This window comes from Hyaena hyaena, unplaced genomic scaffold (genome assembly GCF_003009895.1).
Source record: "Hyaena hyaena isolate Hyena2069 unplaced genomic scaffold, ASM300989v1 scaffold_75, whole genome shotgun sequence".
In the NCBI taxonomy this organism is placed as follows: domain Eukaryota; kingdom Metazoa; phylum Chordata; class Mammalia; order Carnivora; family Hyaenidae; genus Hyaena; species Hyaena hyaena.
Window position 1 is genome coordinate 304799 of NW_024080707.1, and position 21335 is coordinate 326133.

The 21335-nt window shown below is 39.2% G+C and overlaps 1 protein-coding gene across 1 annotated transcript in view; it reads left to right on the forward strand.

Moving 5' to 3' along the window:
- Window positions 1–4406: 4406 nt before the first annotated feature.
- ALG6 (ALG6 alpha-1,3-glucosyltransferase) overlaps window positions 4407–21335 on the forward strand; it is a 61895-nt gene continuing 44966 nt past the window's right edge. The window contains exons 1-2 of the mRNA XM_039233427.1: window positions 4407–4496; window positions 9875–9971. Of these exons, the coding sequence (XP_039089358.1) occupies window positions 9890–9971 (82 nt within the window). The 5' untranslated portion in view covers window positions 4407–4496; window positions 9875–9889. The remainder of the gene's footprint in view (window positions 4497–9874; window positions 9972–21335) is intronic.

Below are 21335 nucleotides of genomic sequence, written 5' to 3' on the forward strand. Positions count from 1 at the left end.
TTGGAGAATCATGATGTATATAACACATAAAAGACTCTGAAAAGACCTGGAGTAAGGAATCCTTTTTAGATTAGTATAACCCATTGTTTTCAAACTTATTTATTTCAGCATTAAGGGACAGTCTTCATAATTTTTTTTTTTGACAATACTTATTTCACTGAATGAGATTCTATGAAACATTCTTTGGGAAATGTTGCTCTCAAGTTTTCTTGTAGGTCAGAAAGCGATAATAATACCTGTTCTACCATTCTTTCAGAGTTACTGTCTGGATCAAGTGAATTGGATATGAAAGATTTTAGGATATAAAAGAGGCTACTATTTTGGAGATGGCAGAATAATGGAAAATGGCATACAAGGGTAAAATTAGGAATATGTACAGACAGGAAAAAGGAACCTATTTCAAAGAACAGCTATGATCAGGCGAATGATTTTCAATGAGACTCAGGGAAGCCCTAGGCTCAAGATAGAAAAGTGCTTGTTTTCTTGGTGGGTGGAAGTAATCTAGGGAAGGAACTACCACCATAAAAGTATGATTTATGTGAGGAAGTTTGCCTAGTGCATTGAGTATTGACAGTACCTTTGATAAGGTATGTATTTGTTTATTAGGGCTGCCATACAAAATACCACAGACTGGATGGTTTAAAAAATAAAAATTATTTTCTCACACTTCTGGAGGCAGAAGTCCAAGATAAAGGTGTCAGGAGGGTTGGTTTCTTCTGAGACCTCTTTCTTTGGCTGTAGGTGGCCATCTTCTCCCTGTGTCTTCACATGGTTTCTTCTGTGTATGGGCACATCTGTGACCCAATTTCCTTTTCTTACAACAATACCAGTCAGATTGGATTAGGGGTTACCCTGATGACCTCATTCAAAATGCATTTACTGAGCATCTGTTATGTACAGGTACTGGGCTTTCAGAGATGATAGTATCTACCAGAGGCAAAGAGCAGGAGTAGGATGTAGATGTGGTGGGGAGGAAGTTCAGCTATGAAATAGAGACTTGGATATCCCTTCTACTGTTTATTCAATGAACATTTTAAGTACCAGCTGTGTGCCTTTTAAAAAAAGTTTATTGTGCTTATTTTTTAATTCTTTAAATTTATTTTAAAAAATTTTAACATTTATTTATATTTTGAGAGAGACGAGCATGAGTGGGGGAGGGACAGAAAGAGAGGGAGTCACAGAATCAGAAGCAGGTTCCAGGCTCTGAGCTGTCAGCACAGAGCCCCATGTGGGGCTTGAACCCACAGACTGTTAGATTATGACTGAGCTGAAGTCGGACACTTAACCAACTGAGCACAGGAGAGAGAGCTGGAGAGAGAGCACAGGAGGGGCAGGAAGAGAGAGAGAGAGAGAGAGAGAGAGAGAATCCCAAGCAGGTTCTGCACTGTCAGTGTGGAGGCCGGTATGGGGCTAGAACTCACTAACTGTGAGATCAGGACCTTAGCCAAAATCAAGAGTCAGAGGCTTGAGGCTGGTCATGATCTCCTGGTTCATCAGTTAAAGCTCCCTTTATTCTGTGCCTCCCTCTCTCTCTGCCCCTCCCCCACTCATGCTCTGTCTCTGACTCTGTCTCTTTCTCTCTCAAAAATAAATAAACATTAAAAAAATACGAGTCAAACACTTAAACCAGTGGAGACACCCAGGCGCCCCCCAGCTGTGTTTGCTCTTAATGTTGTGCCAGAAGCTAGGCAGAATGGAGAGGCTTATACCAATTTCATTATTTGAAGATGTATATTTCTCACATATTAATATTTCCACAATCATGTGTTTTATAGTCATAACTAGTTTTTTTTAATTTTAAATGTTTTATTTATTTCTGAGAGAGAGAGAGAGAGGCAGCTTTAGCAGGGGAGGGTCAGAGAGAGAGAGAGAGATAGAGAGAGAGAGAGAGATACAGAATCTGAAATAGGCTCCAGGCTCTGAGCTAGCTGTCAGCACAGAGCCCAACATGGGGCTCAAACCCACAAACCGTGATATGACCTGAGCCAAAGCCAGATGCTTTATTGACTGAGCCACCCAGGCGCCCCTAGTCATAACTAGTTTAAATGGTAACCTTGTTTCTAAGTTGTACATGCTTCTGGGGTACTTGGGTGGCTTAGTTGGTTGAGTGTCAGACTTTGGCTCAGACCCCTGCATAGGGCTCCCTACTGTCAGCTCGGAGCCTGCTTTAGATCCTCTGTCCCCCTCTCTTCCTACCCCTTCCCCACTTATGCTCTCTTTCTCTCAAAAATACATAAACAACAACAACAAATAAACAATAAAAAAAATGGTGCTTCTTATAATTGATGGAGCCAATTAGATTCAATGAAACATGATTTTTAGTCTGCCACACATGGTTCTTGTCCACAAGATGCTTAATATTTATGATCTCGCAAGGTACTGGATTTCCCCATATGCTTGTAACCATCTAATATCCTTCATCAGCTTGTCTTTTTCCCTCTTGGCCTTAAATATGTGTTTACTAAAGTTTGATTCTATTTTCCCACTATACTGTTTTGTCTCCCTCATTCTTCATCCAAATAAGAGCCTTTGATATCTCTACCTTCAACCCCAATTGTTTTTCTAGGCTCTGATTCATAACTGGCACCTGAAGATTACTACTTTGTCTGGCTGTCACCTCAAACTCACAATGCAACACCTTTCCCTTCAAGTCAACTTCTCTCTAGATTTCCCCAGATCTTTCAGATTTTCTAGTAATTCAGACTTGAAACCTTGGGGAGCCATCCCTGATTTTACCCTCTCCTTTGTTTCACTTCTTCTACATATCTACTGTATTACCAGAATCTGTACATTCTTCCTCTTGCATTGATCTCTTCTTTTCCAGTTCCACTATTACCATTTCAGTCCAAGCCCTTGTCTAATCATGCATGGAGTACTATAATGATTTCTACTCTTCCTCTGATTCATCTTATCCATTATCACCACTTTAAATTTTCTCTAACACTGTACTGTACACTTGACTCCCTGTTAAAAGTCATTTAATGGCCCCTTACTGATCACTGAATCAATTCCAAATACCACAGCCTAGTGTTTAAGGCTCTCCACAGTTATCCCTTTCCAGCTTCATCAGCCACCATCTGAACTGGAGGAAATGTTCTGCACCTTTCAGCTGCCACAACTTTGGCTTGAACCATTTCCTTTGCTTGGAGTCCTATTCCCATCCTCTAGGTTTTCCTTCAAAGCTTAGCTGACTGTCCAGGGAAAGCATTTCCTGATAGTTTTTAATTTACAGTGAATCCTGGGGCACCTGGTAGCTCAATCAGGTAAGTGTCCAACTTTGACTGAGTCATGATCTCATGGTTCCTAGGTTTGGGCCCCACTTCCGGCTCTGTGTAGACAGCTCGGAGCCAGGAGCCTGCCTCAGATTCTGTCTCTTCTCTCTCTGCCCCTCCCCTGCTCATGCTTTGTCTCTGTCAAAAATAAATAAATGTAAAAAAAAATTTTGAAAATTACAGTGAATCCTTTTCTCTGAACTCCTATAGTACTTAATGCATATATTAATAATCTGACATTTAGCATGTGCTCCCTTCTATTGCTTTCTATCCTTTCATGCATAAAAATGTCTTGCCAATAAAAAGTCTCCTGAGGGCAGGGACTTGGCCACATTTCTTCTTGTTTCTAGTATTGATGGTCTTTTAAATATAGAATAAAGTTTCAGATTTGGAAGTTTACCTAGACCCTCTGACTCATTTCACAGATGAAGAAGGTAGATCTAGAGAGGTGTGCAGACCTACTGAGTAGAAAGCCAAAGTCAAATATTTGCTGATACTTATGGATTATAAACGGCTTGGCTTATATAGAATGGCAGGATTCAGCAGGGAGGAATGAGTGCATTCTCTGAACAGAGGAGGGAATGTAGTTATTCTGGGCAAGTCTGGGAATAGGTGATCCAAGCTATCTGATGGGGAAGGTGTAGTGGCTACCTGAGGGCAGGGCTGTTTTTTTGTATAACCTACAGGCTTTCGAAAATGGGTGGACGTTTAATGTTTCTTACATGGAGTAACCTACCAGCTTAATATATTCATTGGGGGCATGTAGCTTGAAGAAGGTGAAGCAGGTTGGCTTTCTGACTCCTTGAGGGCACAAGCACAGAGAAAGACCCACTGCCCGGTGGTGAGGACTAGCCAAAGGGCTCTCCACTTTGTGGAGGGAGCCAGGACGCGCCTCTGACAGGAATCTGTGGACTAAGCAGCCGCTCGGGTCTTGGCCACCATCCCGGGAAAGAAGAGCAAGGGGCTTTCCACCTGCCCCAAGCCTAACCCGGGCCTGGAGGCCTCTCAGGTTCCGGCAGCCGGTGCCCCGCCTCCTAAGCCGGCCACCTCCTCTCCGCGCCTTTTCCCCGCCCCTCCCCTCACGCTCGACGGGCTCGCCCCCGCGCCCGGCGCAAGCGCGCGCGTAGGCGGAAGGCCGGAGAGGCGCCCCGCCGCGGGTGCGAGCGCGCAGGCGCCTTCTAGGTATCGCTGCGGGCGCGAATCCTAATGTTCGCGGGCTGCGGGGTAAGAGGCTGGGATCCTGGGCGTCTGGGCTGCCGGGTCCGGGTGGGGAAGGGCTGGGGGCTCGCGAAGCGCTGCGAACCAGTGCGCTGCTGGCAGCCCGGCCCCCAGCCTGGCTCTCGGTCCAGCTCCCCTCAGGGGAGGCCTCGCCAGCCTCCCCTCTTCAGCCTGCAGGCTCGCTTGGAGGTCGGGTGACGGGACGTGGGGACGGTTGTGAGATCCCTTGGCGGCAGCGGCCTCAGCGTCCTTGGTACCTGCGGTCCGGCCCGCCGGAGAAAGGGAGGAGAAACGTTAGGATGGTCCCTTTTGCCAGACGTGCACCTCTGGGCTAGCCACACACCCTAGGTGTTGTGTCCACCTTGGGGGAAGGAGCTTTCAGACTAAAAGGAACAAATTAGGCCCTGGGGAGTGAACGACTGAGGCTTTTGCTTGTTCTTATTTTTTTTTTTATATTTTTATTTATTTATTTATAGGAGAGAGAGAAAGAGAGACAGCGTGAGCAGGGGAGGGTCAGAGAGAGAGGGAGTCACAGACTGAAACAGGCTCCAGGCTCTGAGCTGGCAGTCAGCACAGAGCCCGACGCGGGGCTCGAACCCACGAACCGCGAGATCATGACCTAAGCGAAAGNGCTGGCAGTCAGCACAGAGCCCGACGCGGGGCTCGAACCCACGAACCGCGAGATCATGACCTAAGCGAAAGTCGGACGCTTAACCGACTAAGCCACCCAGGCGCCCCTCTTGTTCTTATTTTTGTTTTTGGTCGAAATGTACTCTGAGGAAAGTAGGACGGACACTTCTCTGCCACCTGCGTGAAAACTTCGTGACGTGTGTTAGGGTTAGAGAGTTACTGTACTTTGCAGAGCTCTTTTTACTGTAAAGGAGAAGAGATCCGTTAAAAGTGTCATTTTATTTTTAGCCACAAAGGACTCAATAAAAATTGTACCTCCTTTCTTCATACACAAGAAGATCTCCATTCAGCAAATACTTTATAAGTATCTGCTTTCTGCCAGCATTGTTCTAAGTGCAGGGAACAGAGCCAATAGCTGAGAAAAGAGGATCTTTGCTTGCAGGGAGCTTATGTTCTGGTTGTCAAATAAATGTAATTTCCTTTTATGCTTTTTTATTGCAATGTAACATATGTACCATAAAATTCTCTACACCAATTATAAGTTGTAGCTTGCCGATTTATCGTAAAGAAAATGCATGTTTTAGCCACCACTCAAATCAAGAAGCAGAACATTCACAGCTTCTTCTGAAAAGACCTCCCTGGAATACGTCTCCCAATCACCATCCCTTCTTTTCTCCCCAAGGGTAACCTCTTTACTGATTTCTAATACAGATTAGATTAGTATCTAATACAGGGATTAGTTTTGTTATGAGCCTTTCATAAATGGAATCATATGATATGCATTCTTTAGTGTCGAGCTTTTTTTAAAAAAATATTTTATTTTTAAGTAATCTCCCAAGCGTGGGGCTCGAACTCACAACTCTGAGATCAGTAGTCACAAACTCCACCAGCTGATCCAGCCAGGTGCCCCTAGTATCTCCCTTTTTTTTTCTTTTTTTTCTCATTACATTTGGAAGATTATTCTGTGTTTTGTTAAAATACAATTTCTGATAGTGAAAAGAATTAGGAAGAAAATTAAAGACGGTAGTGGTACAAACAGTAAGAGATGGAAACTTTAGTAGGGTGGTCGGGGATGAGCTTTCCCAGGGGATGACTTGAGATACAATATGAATGACAAAAGGTTAGCTTGTGAGCTGGGTAAGAGCATTTCAAGCAGAGGAAAGGAACAGAGGTAATAAATGAAACTGGCAGGTTTTAGGAAGAGAGGGAAGACCTTGTAGGAAAGTAGAAGAGATGAAATCCGAGAGGTAGGCAAGGGTCGGATCATAGAGGGTCTTATGTCTGGAGTATTTTATTCTAAGTGTAAAAAGATGTGAGGGAGAGATGTTTTTGATGCTATTCAATTTTAGCATGAGCCATTTGTGAAGGATGGGAAGTCCTATCCATTTTACTCATCAAAGAAACCCCACAGAACTGGGTAACTGTTGGGAATTAGGGGAAACATTAGCATGTTGGGAGACCAAATCTTCTTTTGTGTTGTCAGGATTTATATTAATTCAGGCATATAATATGTTTCCAAAATCGGATTTGGTATACACTTTAGAAATTAGTCATCTATTTTACACTCTAAAAATATTCTTTGAAGTAGTTGTTCAGCTTCTGTTAGAACCTGTTAAAGAGGAACTCCCTTCTCAAGAAGCAAATCATTTCTTTTTTTTTATTAAAAAATTTTTTTTAATGTTTTATTTATTTCTGAGAGAGAAAGACAGCGTGAGCAGGGGAGGGGCAGAGAGAGAGGGTGGTACAGAATCTGGAATAGCAAATCATTTCATTTTTGAATAGCTCTAATCTTTAGAAAACCCTTCTATATATATATGTATACATATGTACACACATATATATACACATGCTTCCATATATATATAACTTCCTTCCTTATATATATATATTACTTAAACCACCTATGGGGTGCCTGGCTAGCTTAGTTGGAAGAGCATGCGACTCTTGACTTTAGGGTCGTGAATTCTAGCCTCACATTGGGAATAGAGATTACTAAAAACAATAAGTAAACTTAAAAAAGCTACTCAAATATTTTACTTTTATTTGTTTTTAAATTTTTTACATTGAAATCAAAATACCTGTGACACTGATTCTGGGTCCTACAGAACTGACAGTTATCACCTGTTACCTGTTGCCTCCCTTTCAGTATTCATGCAGTTGAGTTTTGTAGGTTTGTTTTTTCACATTTAAGTGCAGGGCTTTGAATTTATTCCTGTCATGACCTCTGGAGTTAGAGTTAGTCCATCATAATGTTCAGATTTTTTTGGATGTGATTCTTTCATCCATCAGTTAGCTGTCCCTTCTACCACTGTGCTCTTGGCAGACTTGATCAGCACCATATTGCTTAAGCATTATATTCTTTTTAAGTTTGTTATGATTATTTAGTGTTATTGGCAGTCTTATTTTTGTTACATAAGATTCCTGGGGAAGTTCTTACATGGGATTTTCTGGAATTGAGGATAATTGACTTAACTTGGTCATATTAGTGATTTAAATTTCCTAGATGGAATATTAGTTAAGCTATATTTTTAATTTTTATTAAATGTTATTAAAAATAAATGTTTATTTTTTTGAGAGAGAGACAGGATGAATGGGGGAGGAGCAGAGAGAGAGGAAGACACAGAATCCTAAGCAGGCTCCAGGCTCTGAACCAGCAGCACAGAGCCCAATTCGGGGCTTGAACTCACAAACTGAGATCATGATCTGAGCTGAAGTCAGATGCTGAACTGACTGAGCCACTCAGGCACCCCAGTTTTTAAAGTTTACTTCTTTATTTTTGAGAAAGAAAGAGAGTGAGGGAGTGGGGGCATTGCAGAGAGATGGGGAGAGAGAATTCCAAGCAGGCTCGTGTTGTCAACACAGAGCCCAATGTGGGGTTTGGACCTCACAAACCGTGAAATCATGACCTGAGCTGAAATCAAGAGTGAGACACTTACCCAACTGAGCTGCTCAGGTCCCCCAGTTAAGCCGTATTTTTAAGTTTAGGAATTAGTGTTTGTAAAATCAATTTTAAACATGATATCTTGGTAAAATATAGTGTATTGCAATTCTGGAATGTATAGTGCAGCATATTGATGAAAGGGGCTTTTTGTGTTGGACTAAAAAGAATTTGGGGGCATCTGCATGGCTCAGTCGATTAAGCGTCTGACTATTGGTTTTGGCTTGGGTCATGATCTCATGATTCCTGGGCTCAAGCCCCATGTCAGGGCTCTGAGCTGACAGTGAGCTGACAGCGCAGTGCCTCCTTGGGATTCTCTCTCCCTGTCTGCCTCTCTTCCACCTCTCAAAATAAATAAATGAACTTAAAATTTTGAATGGTTTATAATGACGTATGATTTACGTGAATCAACATTGGAAAGTGATTGATTTTTAATTTTTCCGCTTACTTTGCCTCTGTGATAGAAGTTTTAGTGAATAGTAAAATGATTAAAAATGAATGCGGTAGGAGGGAGGAAAGAGAAAGGAGATTTATATAATCCAAATTTGAATAATATATTTACATAGCCTTAGTTACTGCTTTGAGTCCTTCTGCCTGATTGAGGTGCTAGACTTCACTAGTTCTAGAGTTGACCTTGCTATGTTTAAATAAGAGAATAACTTTTGTCACTATGTTGTATACCTGAAACTGATATAATACTGTATATTAACTAAACTGGAATTAAAGAACTTAATAAAATAAAAAAATAAGTAAAACTAATATGTTTTATTACATTGTTAATCTTTTTTTTTTTTTTTGCCTAGTAAGTGGAATGTGCCAATTTTCCTCTAGTTTTTTTCAGTTGACCTATTGAATTTTTCTGGTTATATTTAAAGTTTATCCTGTGGTTAAAATGGCCCATAATTTTTCAAAGCCTTTTACTTTTAAAGCATCCAACCCAAGAAAAAAACTGAAGGAAAAAAACACATGGAAATGGTTAATTGCATTTTACTGCTTTTGTATGTTCTCTTAGGAGTGGGGTTATTATTTATTCTTGTAAAGTTTCATTCTTTAAGATAGAAAAATGGTCTGGCTAGTGAACGTATATTTTGGAAGAAAAGAAGTAAAAATCAAACTGCATAAATTACTTTAGTGGAAGACTTTCTCAACCTAATAGAAAAGTAAAGGTAAACTTCCTCTTTCTCTCTGTACCAGTGATAAAACATCCCATAATTTACTTTTGTAGTCTTTTTTTTTTTTTTTTTGCCTTTTAATGTTATATTTAGTTTTTTTTTGTTTGTTTTTTTGTTTTTTTTTTTACAAATAGTTTATTGTCAAATTAGTTTCTACATAACACTCAGTGCTCATCCCAATGTAGTCTTATTTTTACCTGTAGATGGAATTGACTCTTCCACTATCTGTATATCTTCACTCAGAAGAACAGATCTTTACCATATCTTTTGATTTATTGACTCCCATTTAACAGGGAGAGCTACCTTTTCAGGTGTATTTCCCAACTAGAGGACTAGGAAATAAGGAACTTTAAAACTACCCACTTTCCTCCTTGTTCCCACCTCCAGTTCTCTTTCTACTTGGTTTAATGTATCCTTTGTTACACTGTGTTCAGCTAAATATTGGTGTCTCTCTCTCTTTTTTTTTTCCTCCAGGCTACTTCATAGTCATAAAAATCAGTATTTAACTGGAAAGGAAGCATCATTTAAAATTATTTCAAACTCCTAATTCCAAAGAATTGATAACATTTCTCTGATGAAGAAAAGAAGTGACTGACTGCATGCCAAAAGTATTCTGGCACTAGTCTGTTTTTTTCCCTTCCTAGATTTGAAGAAAAATTATGGAGAAATGGCACTTGATGACAGTTGTGGTCTTAATAGGACTAACAGTACGGTGGACAGTTTCTCTTAATTCTTATTCAGGTAACACATTTTTTACTGTTTAAAAGATGGGTAAATATTTCTAGACTAGTTTCTTCTTCATCATCTTCTTTATCTTTGTTTGATAATAGTTTATATTTATCTGACCGGGACAGAGAAGAATTTGAGGCTTTATTGTTATGGTCAAGAAAATACATTTAAACATTAAATTCTAATAAAAAGAGTATGTATAAGAACTTAATAGGAGCATAGGCTTTGTGACATGAGAAAACAAAAATGTATTCTAATGGGGAAGATGACAAGTTGAGAAATGGTTACATATTAGGCATTGAAGAGAAAATCAAGCCAGTACATCAAGGTGGGAGTGGTGTCAAAGGAGGCTTTTTTTTTGTTTAGGGTAGAGAAGCCTTGTTGCTAGACTAAAGGGAAGAGACCAGTGGAGAATAAGATTGGGAAAGATGTGAGAGAGAGGGAGAATTGATGGTGCTGGACAGGGAATAGGATTTGATTTAACCCAGTTAGTATTTATTTGACATGCTCATGTTCCAGGCACTGTGCTAGACGCTAAAAATACAAGGTGAATATCCAGTACTGAAGGGGTCCATATTTTAGTAGGTAAGTGGTCACAGTACAATGTGTTAATTATGACTAGAAGTATTGGTAAAGTACAAAGGTAGCAGAGAAGTGAATGATTAGTGTGCATTAGAGAAGACTTTTTAGGGAAGACAATGTTTGAGTTGATGACTTGAAAGATGAGTTGGAATTTGCTAGGCAAATGAAATGGGGAACATGTGCAAAAACATGGTAGAATGAGAGCATGATTTTAAGTCGTCAGTATTGGAGTAGCATCAAAAGAAGAAACAAAAAAGATGGGGAGGAAGAGGCTTGAGATTAAGCTATACAGTTAGCTTGGCAAATTACTTGTATTTTAGAGAAATAGCTTTATTGTAATGAAAAAGGATTGTAGGAAGTGGGTTGGAGGTAAAGAGATAAATGACACAATCATAATAGAAGTATGAGCTACTAATTTTTAAGTATTTACCATATGTTAGATACTGAGCATTTTCTTGTGTTTCCTACAACCACGGAAGGTTAGTAGTATCTGTAATTTACAAATGGAAAATGCGATAACTGATAAATGACCATGGGGGTTCAAATATAGCTTTATTTTATTCCAAAAATCAGTGTATGACACTGCTCTGTGGCTTCTGAGAAAGAAATTTTTTAAATGTTTTATTTATTTCTGAGAGAGAGAGAGAGAGAGAGAGTCAGACAGTGTGAGCAGGGAAGGGTCAGAGAGAGAAGGAGATACAGAATCTAAAACAGGCTCCAGGCTCTGAGCTGGCTGCTGTCAACACAGAGCCTGAGGCAGGGCTTGAACCCACGAACTGTGAGATCATGACCTGAGCTGAAGTTGGACACTTAACCGACTGAGCCACCCAGGCGCCCCTGAGAAAGAAATTCTGAAGGAAGCCAGTTAAAAAGATGGATAAATGAATTTGAGGAATATTAAGGAAGCAAAATCACTTGGGTGCAGCAGTAGAGTTGAGTTCAAATTAGATCTTCCACTCTCACCTGTTAGTACCTAGTCTTGGGGAAGTTACTTAATCTCCATGAGCCTTTTTTACAAAGGTACCTCTTCTATAAAGTGAATATTAATATGTACTTTAACAAGATTGTGGGGATTACTGTGTATGAAATGTATTTTCTTTTTTTAATAGTGTAGGAATTGAATCAGCATATTGATAATTCACAACTGTTATCTCATTTGATCCTTATATTAGATCATTTAACCCCAGAATGTTTATTGAGTGTCTGCTGTGCAACAAAAATATGTCTTACTGGTGATCAAGTCTTTAGGTCTGACTTTTAGGGAGACCAAGATAATAAATGGTATCTTCCTATGAGAGTGTGATTTATTAAAAAAAAAAATGTATATTTGGTCCTTGTCCTCCTTCTGGCACAGAGCCCCTAAAAACCCTTGGAATTTTCTAAGTGAAAGTTAAAATTTGTCTTTTGTTATGGTAATGACTGGCTTTTGGACCCACATAAGGATGGAAGCTGGTTGCCAGGAAAACCAAGTCTTGTGACTAGAGGGTTGGAACTTTCAGTCTGATTTCCAGGAAGGAGAGAGGGGCTTGAATCAGTTGAATCAGTCACCAGTAGCCAATGATTTAATCAATTGTGCTTTTGTAATAAAGCCTTCATAACCCAAAAGGAAGATGGCATTTGAAGAGCTTCCAGTTGATGAGCACACGGAGATTCAGGGGGAACGGAAGCTCAGCACCCTTTCTCCACACCTTGCTCTATGCCTCTCTTCTGTCTGCTGTTTTGTGTGACACCCCTTTATAATAAACTGGTAATCTAGTAACTAAAGGTTTCTCTGAGTTCTGAGATATGCTCTAGCAAATTATTTGGTCCAAAGGAGGAGGTTGTGGGAACATCTGATACATAGCCAGTCAGTCAGAAGTGCAGGTAATAGCCTAGTTTTGATTGGCATCCAGAGTTGGAGGGGGTCCAACCACCACCTCCAACTAGTCTTTCAGAATCTGGGCTGGTGACTGGCATCAGATGTGGGGGGGAAGGGGCAGCCTTAGAATACTGAACCCATAATCTGTGGAATCTGATGCTGTCTCTGTGTAGATAGTGTCAGAATTGAGTTGAATTGTTGGACATGGAGTTGGTGTCTGAGAATTGCTTGTTGGATGTGTGGGGGAAACCCCCCTAAATCCACATTATAACTGGGTCCCTGAATCACCCTATCACTTACCTAGAGAAGTTTGCAGTCAGATGTTCAGGGCAGACTTATAAATGTGTACTACATTAAAATAAACAAAGTAGACTGGGAACATAAGAGACTTGTAATTCAGACAAGAAAGGGTTAGAGTATAACATTAAGGATAATAAACATTTAAGTTTGTTCTGAAAGCGAGGGTGAAGGGGTGGGGGAGGATTTACTAGGCAGAAAAGGAATTCTTTTTTCTTGACTAGAACCAAAGTTAGGCAAGTCCTATTTCGTTCAGTTTCTCTGTAAGCTCACACACACTCAACCTGAGATCTTACAAGTCAAGTCCAAGAGATGAGCCAGAAAACATTGTGCCAGTTCCTAGAGGAGATTTTATCTTGGTCATCCTTTCTAAGCTTTTTTAGTATTGAGGCAGTTCCCAAGTGGGAGGGTCCCTATTACTGTATTTACTTCACAACTTTTCAGTTTTTGCAACCCCACAGTATGCAAAATGATATTGTTTGTGGTTTTAATTTGAGTTTTCTTTATTACTAAAAGATTGAGCATATTTTCATGTTTACTGGCCATTTATATTTCCATTTCTAGGATATTTGCTATGCCATTTGTACATTTTTCATTACATTTTTTTTCTCATATAGTCTGTATTTTTTTTTTTTTCTCATGAATTCTATATTCTGGAAGCTAACCTTTGTACAGCTTGTAAATATCTTCTCCTATGGGTTATCTTTTCGTATCTTAAGGTGTCTTGATGAGCAGTATAAAATAATGAGATTTTAGGGTCGCCTGGGTGGCTTAGTCGGTTACGCGTCCGACTTTCGCTTAGGCTATGATCTCGCAGTTCGTGGGTTCGAGCCCCGCGTCGGGCTCTGTGCTGACTGCCAGCTCAGAGCCTGGAGCCTGTTTCAGTCTGTGACTCCCTCTCTCTCTGACCCTCCCCTGCTCACGCTGTCTCTCTCTCTCTCCTAGAAATAAATAAAAAAATATTTAAAAAAATAAAATAAAATAAAATAATGAGATTTTATATATGCATGGGTCTATTTCTGACTCTTCATTCTTATCAATTGGTCCAGTACTGCTTTGTCTTATTACTGTAATTTTACAGTAAATCTTGATGTATTGTGAGTCAGATTCTCTCACCTGATAGTTCTACTTCAGGAGTGGCTCAGCTGTTGTGGGCTTTGCTCTTTCATAGTGCAGTAGGCAGAACTTCTAAAATGACCTCCCAAAAATGTCCTGCTCCATTCCCCAGAATTGGGAAAATGAGATTCCAATTTTTTTGCTTGGTATATTGTTTTCTATCCTTTTACTCTTCACCTCTGAATCCCTGTGATTTAGACCTGACTAACCAGTTTCACTCCCTAATTCCACTTTCTCTTGCTGGTTTGCAAGTTACACTTTATTTTGTTCTTTCAAGGTTTGGTGTGGAGATTTTCACCTACATGTTTAACTTAACAAAGTTTAAAATTAAAAAAAAATTAAAATATTTATTTATTTATTTTGAGAGAGAGATAGCAAGCAGGGGAGGGGCAGAGAGAGAGAGTGGGGAACAGAATCCCAAATAGGCTTCACATCATCAGCCCGATGCGGGACTTGAATTCATGAACCATGAGTTCATGACCTGAGCTGAAATCAAGAGTCAGGCGCTTAACTGACAGAGATACCCAGGCAGCCCCCAAAAGTTTAAATTTAATATTTATGTCCTCTTTCTGAGCAATGCAAGGACCATAAAATGCTTTTTTAAAAAATGTTTTTATTTATTTTTGAGAGAGTGAAAAAGCGAGCAAGCAGGCATTAGGGAGGAGCAGAGAGAAGGAGACACAGAATCTGAAGCAGGCTTCAAGGCTCTGAGCTGTCAGCATAGAGCCTCATGTGGGTCTCCAGCTCATGAACCGCGAGATCATGACCTGAGCCAAAGTTGGGCACTTAACCAACTGAGCCACTGAGGTACCCCGAGGACCATAAAATGCTTCAACTCTAATTATAACCCTGCCCCCACCATTAAAATGTTATTATTGCCTACAATTTTAGACATTGATTTCTGTTGGCTTATATAACAATTCATATTTACTTATATTTACCCATTTTTCCCTTTTTTTTTTCCTTTTTACATGTTACATCTTCTTTTGAGATAATTTTCTTCCTGAAGTACATCTTTGGGAGGCTTTAAAAATAAAAAAAATTTTTTTTAATACCTATTTTTTGAGAGGGAGAGAGCGAGCGAGCAAGTGCATGTTTGAGCTGGGGAGGGGCAGAGAGAAGGAGACAGAGGATCTGAAGCAGGCTCTGCACTGACAGTAGAGACCCAATGTGGGGGGTCAAACCCACAAACCATGAGATCATGACCTGAGCTAAAGTCGGACACTTAACCAACAGAGACACCCAGGTGCCCTAAAGATTTTATTTTATGAAAACAAATTTTTTTTAATGTTTTATTTATTTCGGAGAGAGAGAGAGAGAGAGAGACAGCATGAGCAGGGGAGGGTCAGAGAGTGAGGGAGACACAGAATCTGAAGCACCTCCAGGCTCTGAGCTAGCTGTCAGCACAGAGGCCGATGCAGGGTTCGAACCCACAAACTATGAGATCATGACCTGAGCCAAAGTCGGATGCTCAAACTACTAAGCCACCCAGGCACCCCTGAAGATTTTATTTTTTAAGCAATCTCTACACTTAACGTGGGGCTTGAACTCACAACCTTGAGGTCGAGAGTCACATGTTCACTAACCGAGCCAGGTGCCACCTAAGAAAAAATTTTTTAAGTAGGCTCAATGCTAGGCCCCCTGGGAGGTTTGTTTGCTGTTTTTTTTTTTTTTTTTTTTTAAGTCAGAGCCTGTTGGTGGCTTTTTATCTGAAATGCCTTTATTTTGCATCTTGACATTTTACTCTGGGTATGGAGTTCTGTGTTGACAATTTTTTTCTCGTAATATTTTGAAAATCTCATTCATGGTCTTTTAGTTTCTGTTGCTATGTTCAGACATCAGCTGTCATTTCAGTCATTACTACCTTTGTAGGTAATTTGTCTTTTCTCTCACTGCAGTTTCACTATGAAGTATCTAAGTGTGAGTATTAAAAAATTTATCCTCAGGATTTTCTGGGATTTCTGACTCTAATGAATGGTAACCTTCTGTCTCTTCTCATTCCGTTTTCTCCTTGTAAAACTCTAGTTAGACATATTAGATCTTTGATCTTTTGTTAATTTACCACATATGTCTAGGGTGCTTATGCCAAAGGCAGGTAATATAGCAGAAAATAAAACAGGCAACAATCTCTTCATCTCATTGAGTTTATATTTTCACTTCTCTCTTCAAATATTGCATCTCCCTCATTTCTGCTTTCCTTGTGCAACTCTTTTTTTCTTTTTTTTAATGTTTATTTATTTATTTTGAGAGAGAACACGAGCGGGAGAGGGGCGGGGAGAGAGAATCCTAAGCAGGCTTTGTGCTGTCAGTCAGAACCTGATGCAGGACTCGATTCCCATGAACTGTGAGATCATAACCTGTGCCAAAATCAAGAGTTTGGACGCTTAATTCATTGAGCCACCCAGGTGCCCCACTTGTGCAACTCTTATTAGATATGTTGGGTCCCTTCATCCTACCCTCTATGTCTTATAATCTCCTATATGTTTCATCTCATGGTTTTTTCATGCTGCTTTTTAAATAATCATCAGATCTATCTTCCTGTTCATTGCTTTCCTTTTCAAATTGTGTTTAATCTGTTTTTTAACTGTCCCCACTGAGTTTTATAATTTTATTTTATTTTATTTTATTTTTTATTTTTTTTTATTTTTATTTATTTCTAGGAGAGAGAGAGAGAGAGAGAGACAGCGTGAGCAGGGGAGGGTCAGAGAGAGGGGGACACAGACTCTGAAATAGGCTCCAGGCTCTGAGCTGGCAGTCAGCACAGAGCCCGACGCGGGGCTCGAACCCACGAACCGTGAGATCATGACCTAAGTGAAAGTCGGACGCTTAACCAACTAAGCCACCCAGGCACCCCTATAATTTTATTTTTTTAAGTTCTGTTTGCTTCCTTTTCAAATCAACTTCATCATTTCTGATTATCTCTTGTTCCTTCAGCATATTCTCAGTGTCTTCTTTTAGATCTTTAAGTATAGTAAACATTCTTATTTTATATTCCCTATCAGAAAATTCTAATATCTGCAGCCTTATTTCCTGGTTTGTTGTTTCTGCAGATTCTAGCTCATGGTATTTTGTTTCTTTTTGAGTTTAGGGATTTTTAAAAAAATTGTGAGCTCATGTTACTTTGAACTTTTATCTGTGAGAATTCTTAGAGTCCTGAGTTCACTATATATTTTCCCACAGAGGATTTAGGTTGCCTCTTGCTAGGCCCTTTGGGCACTATTAACAAAAGTTAAACTAAATTTTCTGTCGTAAGGTTTCTTTGGCCATAAACTTGGTGTGAATTCAGGTCTCACACTGGGTGAGTGCAGGATAATGTTAGGAATTTTCAGGAGACTTTTTTCTTGTACTACAGGAACCAAGGCAGAGCTCCCCGAAGGCATTATTTGTTATATTCTTGTAGATGGTTCTCTGATGTTGAAGTTTTTACCTGTTCAAATACTAGGCTTTGGCTCCTTACTCATTGCTTAGAGCTTCTCTGTAGCCAGGCCACAGGTCATAAAAGATCATTGGGTACCCTCAAGGACAAATGCTTACTTGTCTGGATCTTATACTTTTTTTGTTTTTTCTGGCTCCTAAGGAATTCTCTTGTTTTGATGCTAATTCAGCCATACCCCACCCTATATTGGAGGTGTTTTCCTGATCTTCTAAGTCTGCCAGGTTACTGGAAACTGGTCTTATCTGTATTTTTAAAAGCTCCACAAGCTGCTCTGATCTTTATAAAATGTTGATACAGATGGTGGTTAAAGCCACAGCGTTGGGAGTGTTTATACTGCAAGAAGAAAACAGCTCTAACCACTGAGTTCCTTCACGGAGAAGGAGAATTAAAGGAGGTTGAGAAGAATGCATGAGGGAGAATTAGAACCTGGATGCCAGGAAATCAGAGGATTTTAAGAAGTGAAGACTGGCCTTCAGGGTCAAGTTCTAGATGTGTGAAGTAGGGTGAAAATTAAAAATAGACAAAGGATCTCTCAGAGGCCATTGTGAGCCTCCTTATTATCAGACTATAATAAATTGAAGACTAAATGGGTAGTTACCAAATAGACATAATAACTCTTAGGAAGTTTGTGATGGAAGGAGGGAGTTAGTTTGGTAGCTGGAATGGGGTCAGGAGGTCAGAGGAAAAGCCCAGTTAAAAGCTATGTAAAATATATAGTTTATGTTACCTTTGCTTTCAGCCCATAACTGGTCCATTGGATGGTCATTTCCTTTTCTTCCTTCAGCACTATTTTATTTCTGATTATTATTTAATTTGCAATCCTATTTATAATTTTCCTTTTGTCTTCTAATTTTGACAGATTATTATTTTCTTTGAACTTTTCATGTTGAGGTAAAGTTGAAAAGAACTAAAGTTACAGAGTAGACTAATTTAAGAAATCACACTATATCAGTATTATTGGCATATATAATCAAATGCTTAATGGAAATTGAATAGAGGACACCAAGGATATATTAATACTTTTCTATCTTTGTGACTTACATACATTATTTATTCTAAAATTTCTCTCCTAAACTCTGACTTTACACAGTTATTTCCCTTATCTGAAAAACAGGACTCCTGCTTATTTTAAACTTTGCTTTTTTTTTTTTTTTTTAAAGTAGGTTCCACTCCCAGAGTGGACCCCAGTGTGGGGCTTGAACTCACAACCCTGAGATCAAGACCTGAGTTGAGATCAAGAGTTGGACATTTAACTGACTGAGCCACCTAGGTGCCCCTAAACTTTGTTCTTAAATTGTCCCATAAGAAAGTCAACATGATAAGATTACTTTTGGATTACTGTATAGGAAAAATATTGTTATTGTACAGTAGTAGAATATTTGTAGGCATCTTTTTTGGGTATGGGTTTTTTTTTTCATTTTTTAGATGAGAAGAATAAAATGCTAAGCATTAAGAAAAATTGTGACTCTGAGTTCTTAACCCCATCATAAAGAATATAACGTTTTTAGCACTCACGTGTGACGAACTTCTATATCATAGAGGCTGGGAGAATTAAAGAATTGAGTATGACATCTGTGATTCTGCTAGCATTTTTTTTCTCTCAATTAGAATACTTTTTTTAAATCATAATTTCTTTTTAACATGCTTATTCTAGTTTGCTTTTCATTTATCTTCTTTTAAGATTGTAATTAGGAAGCACTCAGGTAAGGAAGCTCAGGTTAGCTTGCTTTTATTATTAGTCCATTGTTTCTCCTTTGGAAATGAATATATTGCATAGCCAAACTACTGATATGTGTTGTAATTTAAATTTTTCTGGAATGTATACCCCTTACATATTTACATTATACCTCTTAAGTGCTGCTTATGTAATTAGTTTTTACAGACCTAAAAATAATGAATAAAGGATTTTTAAAAAGGATTTTATTTTTATGTAATCTCTACACCCACTGTGGGGCTTGAACTTACAAGAGTTGCATGTTCTACTGACTGAGCCAGCCAGGCACCCCAAAATATTGAATAAAAATGGAACAAATTGCTTGTTACTTTTAAACAAGCTTTGTGGAGAAAACAAATTCTTTTTTGTTTGTTTGTTTAAAGTTTATTTTTTAGTACTTTCTGCACTCATCATGGGACTGGAACTCATGACCCTGAGATCAAGTGTTGTATGCTTCACTGACTGAACCAGCCAAAAGCATTGGGGAGGAAAAAAATTCCAATTTTAGTATGTTTTGTATTTCTTGTAGGGATTCACCGTTCCTCTGTACTTGATCCAAACTGTTACTGATGTTTTTTAAGCAAATAGCAACACCTGACTCAAGGAAAGTTATTTTCTTCTAATACCCTTTTTCCTCTAAGTTGTATTGGTTATTTAGGAAGGATAGATCATAGAGAATCTTTTTTTTCCCCCCAACATATCAATTATTGTTAAAGTATGACTGTGCTCTATTTAATTGGTTAGCTTCTCTCAAATTCCCCATTGCTATTTATGATATTTCTCCTTGCCAAGAACATATCAAAAGGGGATTTTGTTCTGGAAAATTTTAGCCAAATTCTTTTCTCTTAGAATGTTTAAAATTTAAATGTAAAGGCAATTAGAATGTCTTGTTATCAAAGAAACTACTTGTTTTTTAAATTATAACAATTTTAAATAGTTCAACAATTAATAAAATGAACATTTAAGTGGCACTTAAGCCCATTTCCCTGAGAACAAGACAAAATTGAAACTCTGTAAATCTATATCAGTGTGTTTTCTTTATGTAATTCTGATTCTCCTGTAAATGAATTTGTAGAATTAATCACTGTGGAAGGAATCCTTTTTGTCCTTCCCAGGTGAAGCTCTCATAGGTACAGTTGGGTTGTCCTTCTGGATTGCTTTAAGGGCACTTTAGCAGTTTTAAAAAACTTAAGTACTAATTTCATAGCCAATGTCAGCTGGATTTATTGAAGTAGGTCAGACTCTGGATAGAAACTTGTTTCTCAACCCTAAAGAGAGTCATTATCCATTCTTTTATTTGTTAGAGAATGGTAATAAATTCTTCTACACTGACCACAAGTCTAGAGCAATTTCAGAAAATCTAGATAGTTGGATTTTTTTCAGGTATAGAAGATTACCTAAGATCCTCTCTGACTTTTATTATCCCAGTGGAGCTAAACAAATAAAAGCAAAATAAACAGAAAGTAGAAATCGGTTCCTCCCCTTCATAAAAGAAGCCAAAGACCATGGTTGTATTCCTTAAAATAGAAACAAATGGGTTTCCCGGGTGACTCAGTCAGTTAAGCATTTGACTTCGGCTCAGGTCATGATCTCATGGTTTGTGGGTTCGAGCCCCATGTTGGGCTCTGTGTTGACAGTTTGGAGCCTGGAGCCTGGAGCCTGCTTTGGATTCTGTGTCTTCCTTGCTCTCTGCTCCTTCCCCACTTGTATCTGTCTCTTTCTGTCTCATAAAAAAAATATTGAACACACACATACATTCCTATTCTGTAAAATACACATACAAAAATCACAATTCATTGGGGATATATTTTTCCTTTTTTTTAAAAAAATTACAGGTTAATTAAGTTTTTTTAATTTTTAATTTTTAAAATTTATTTCTGAGAGAGAGAGAGCACGAGAGTGTGTGAGCAGGGGATGGTCAGAGAGAGAGACACATACAGAATTCAAATCAGGCTCCAGGCTCTGAGCTGTCAGCATAGAGCCCCACGTGGGGCTTGAACCCACAAACCATGAGATCATGACCTAAGCTGAAGTCGGACGCTTAGCCGACTGAGCCATCCAGGTGCCTCAGGTTTGTTTTTTTTTTTAAATTTTTAATGTTTTATTTATTTCTGAGAGAGAGAGAGACAGTGTGAGCAGGGGAGGGTCAGAGAGAGAGGGAGATACAGAATCTGAAACAGGCTCCAGGCTCTGAGCTAGCTGTCAGCACAGAGCCTGATGCGGGGCTCGAACCCATGAACCGTGAGATCATGACTTGAGCCGAAGTGGGACGCTTAACCGACTGAGCCACCCAGGCACCCCCCCCCGCAAGTTTTATTTTTTAAAGTTTATTTAGTTTGAGAGAGGGAGAGAGAGGGAGTGCGTGCAAGCAGG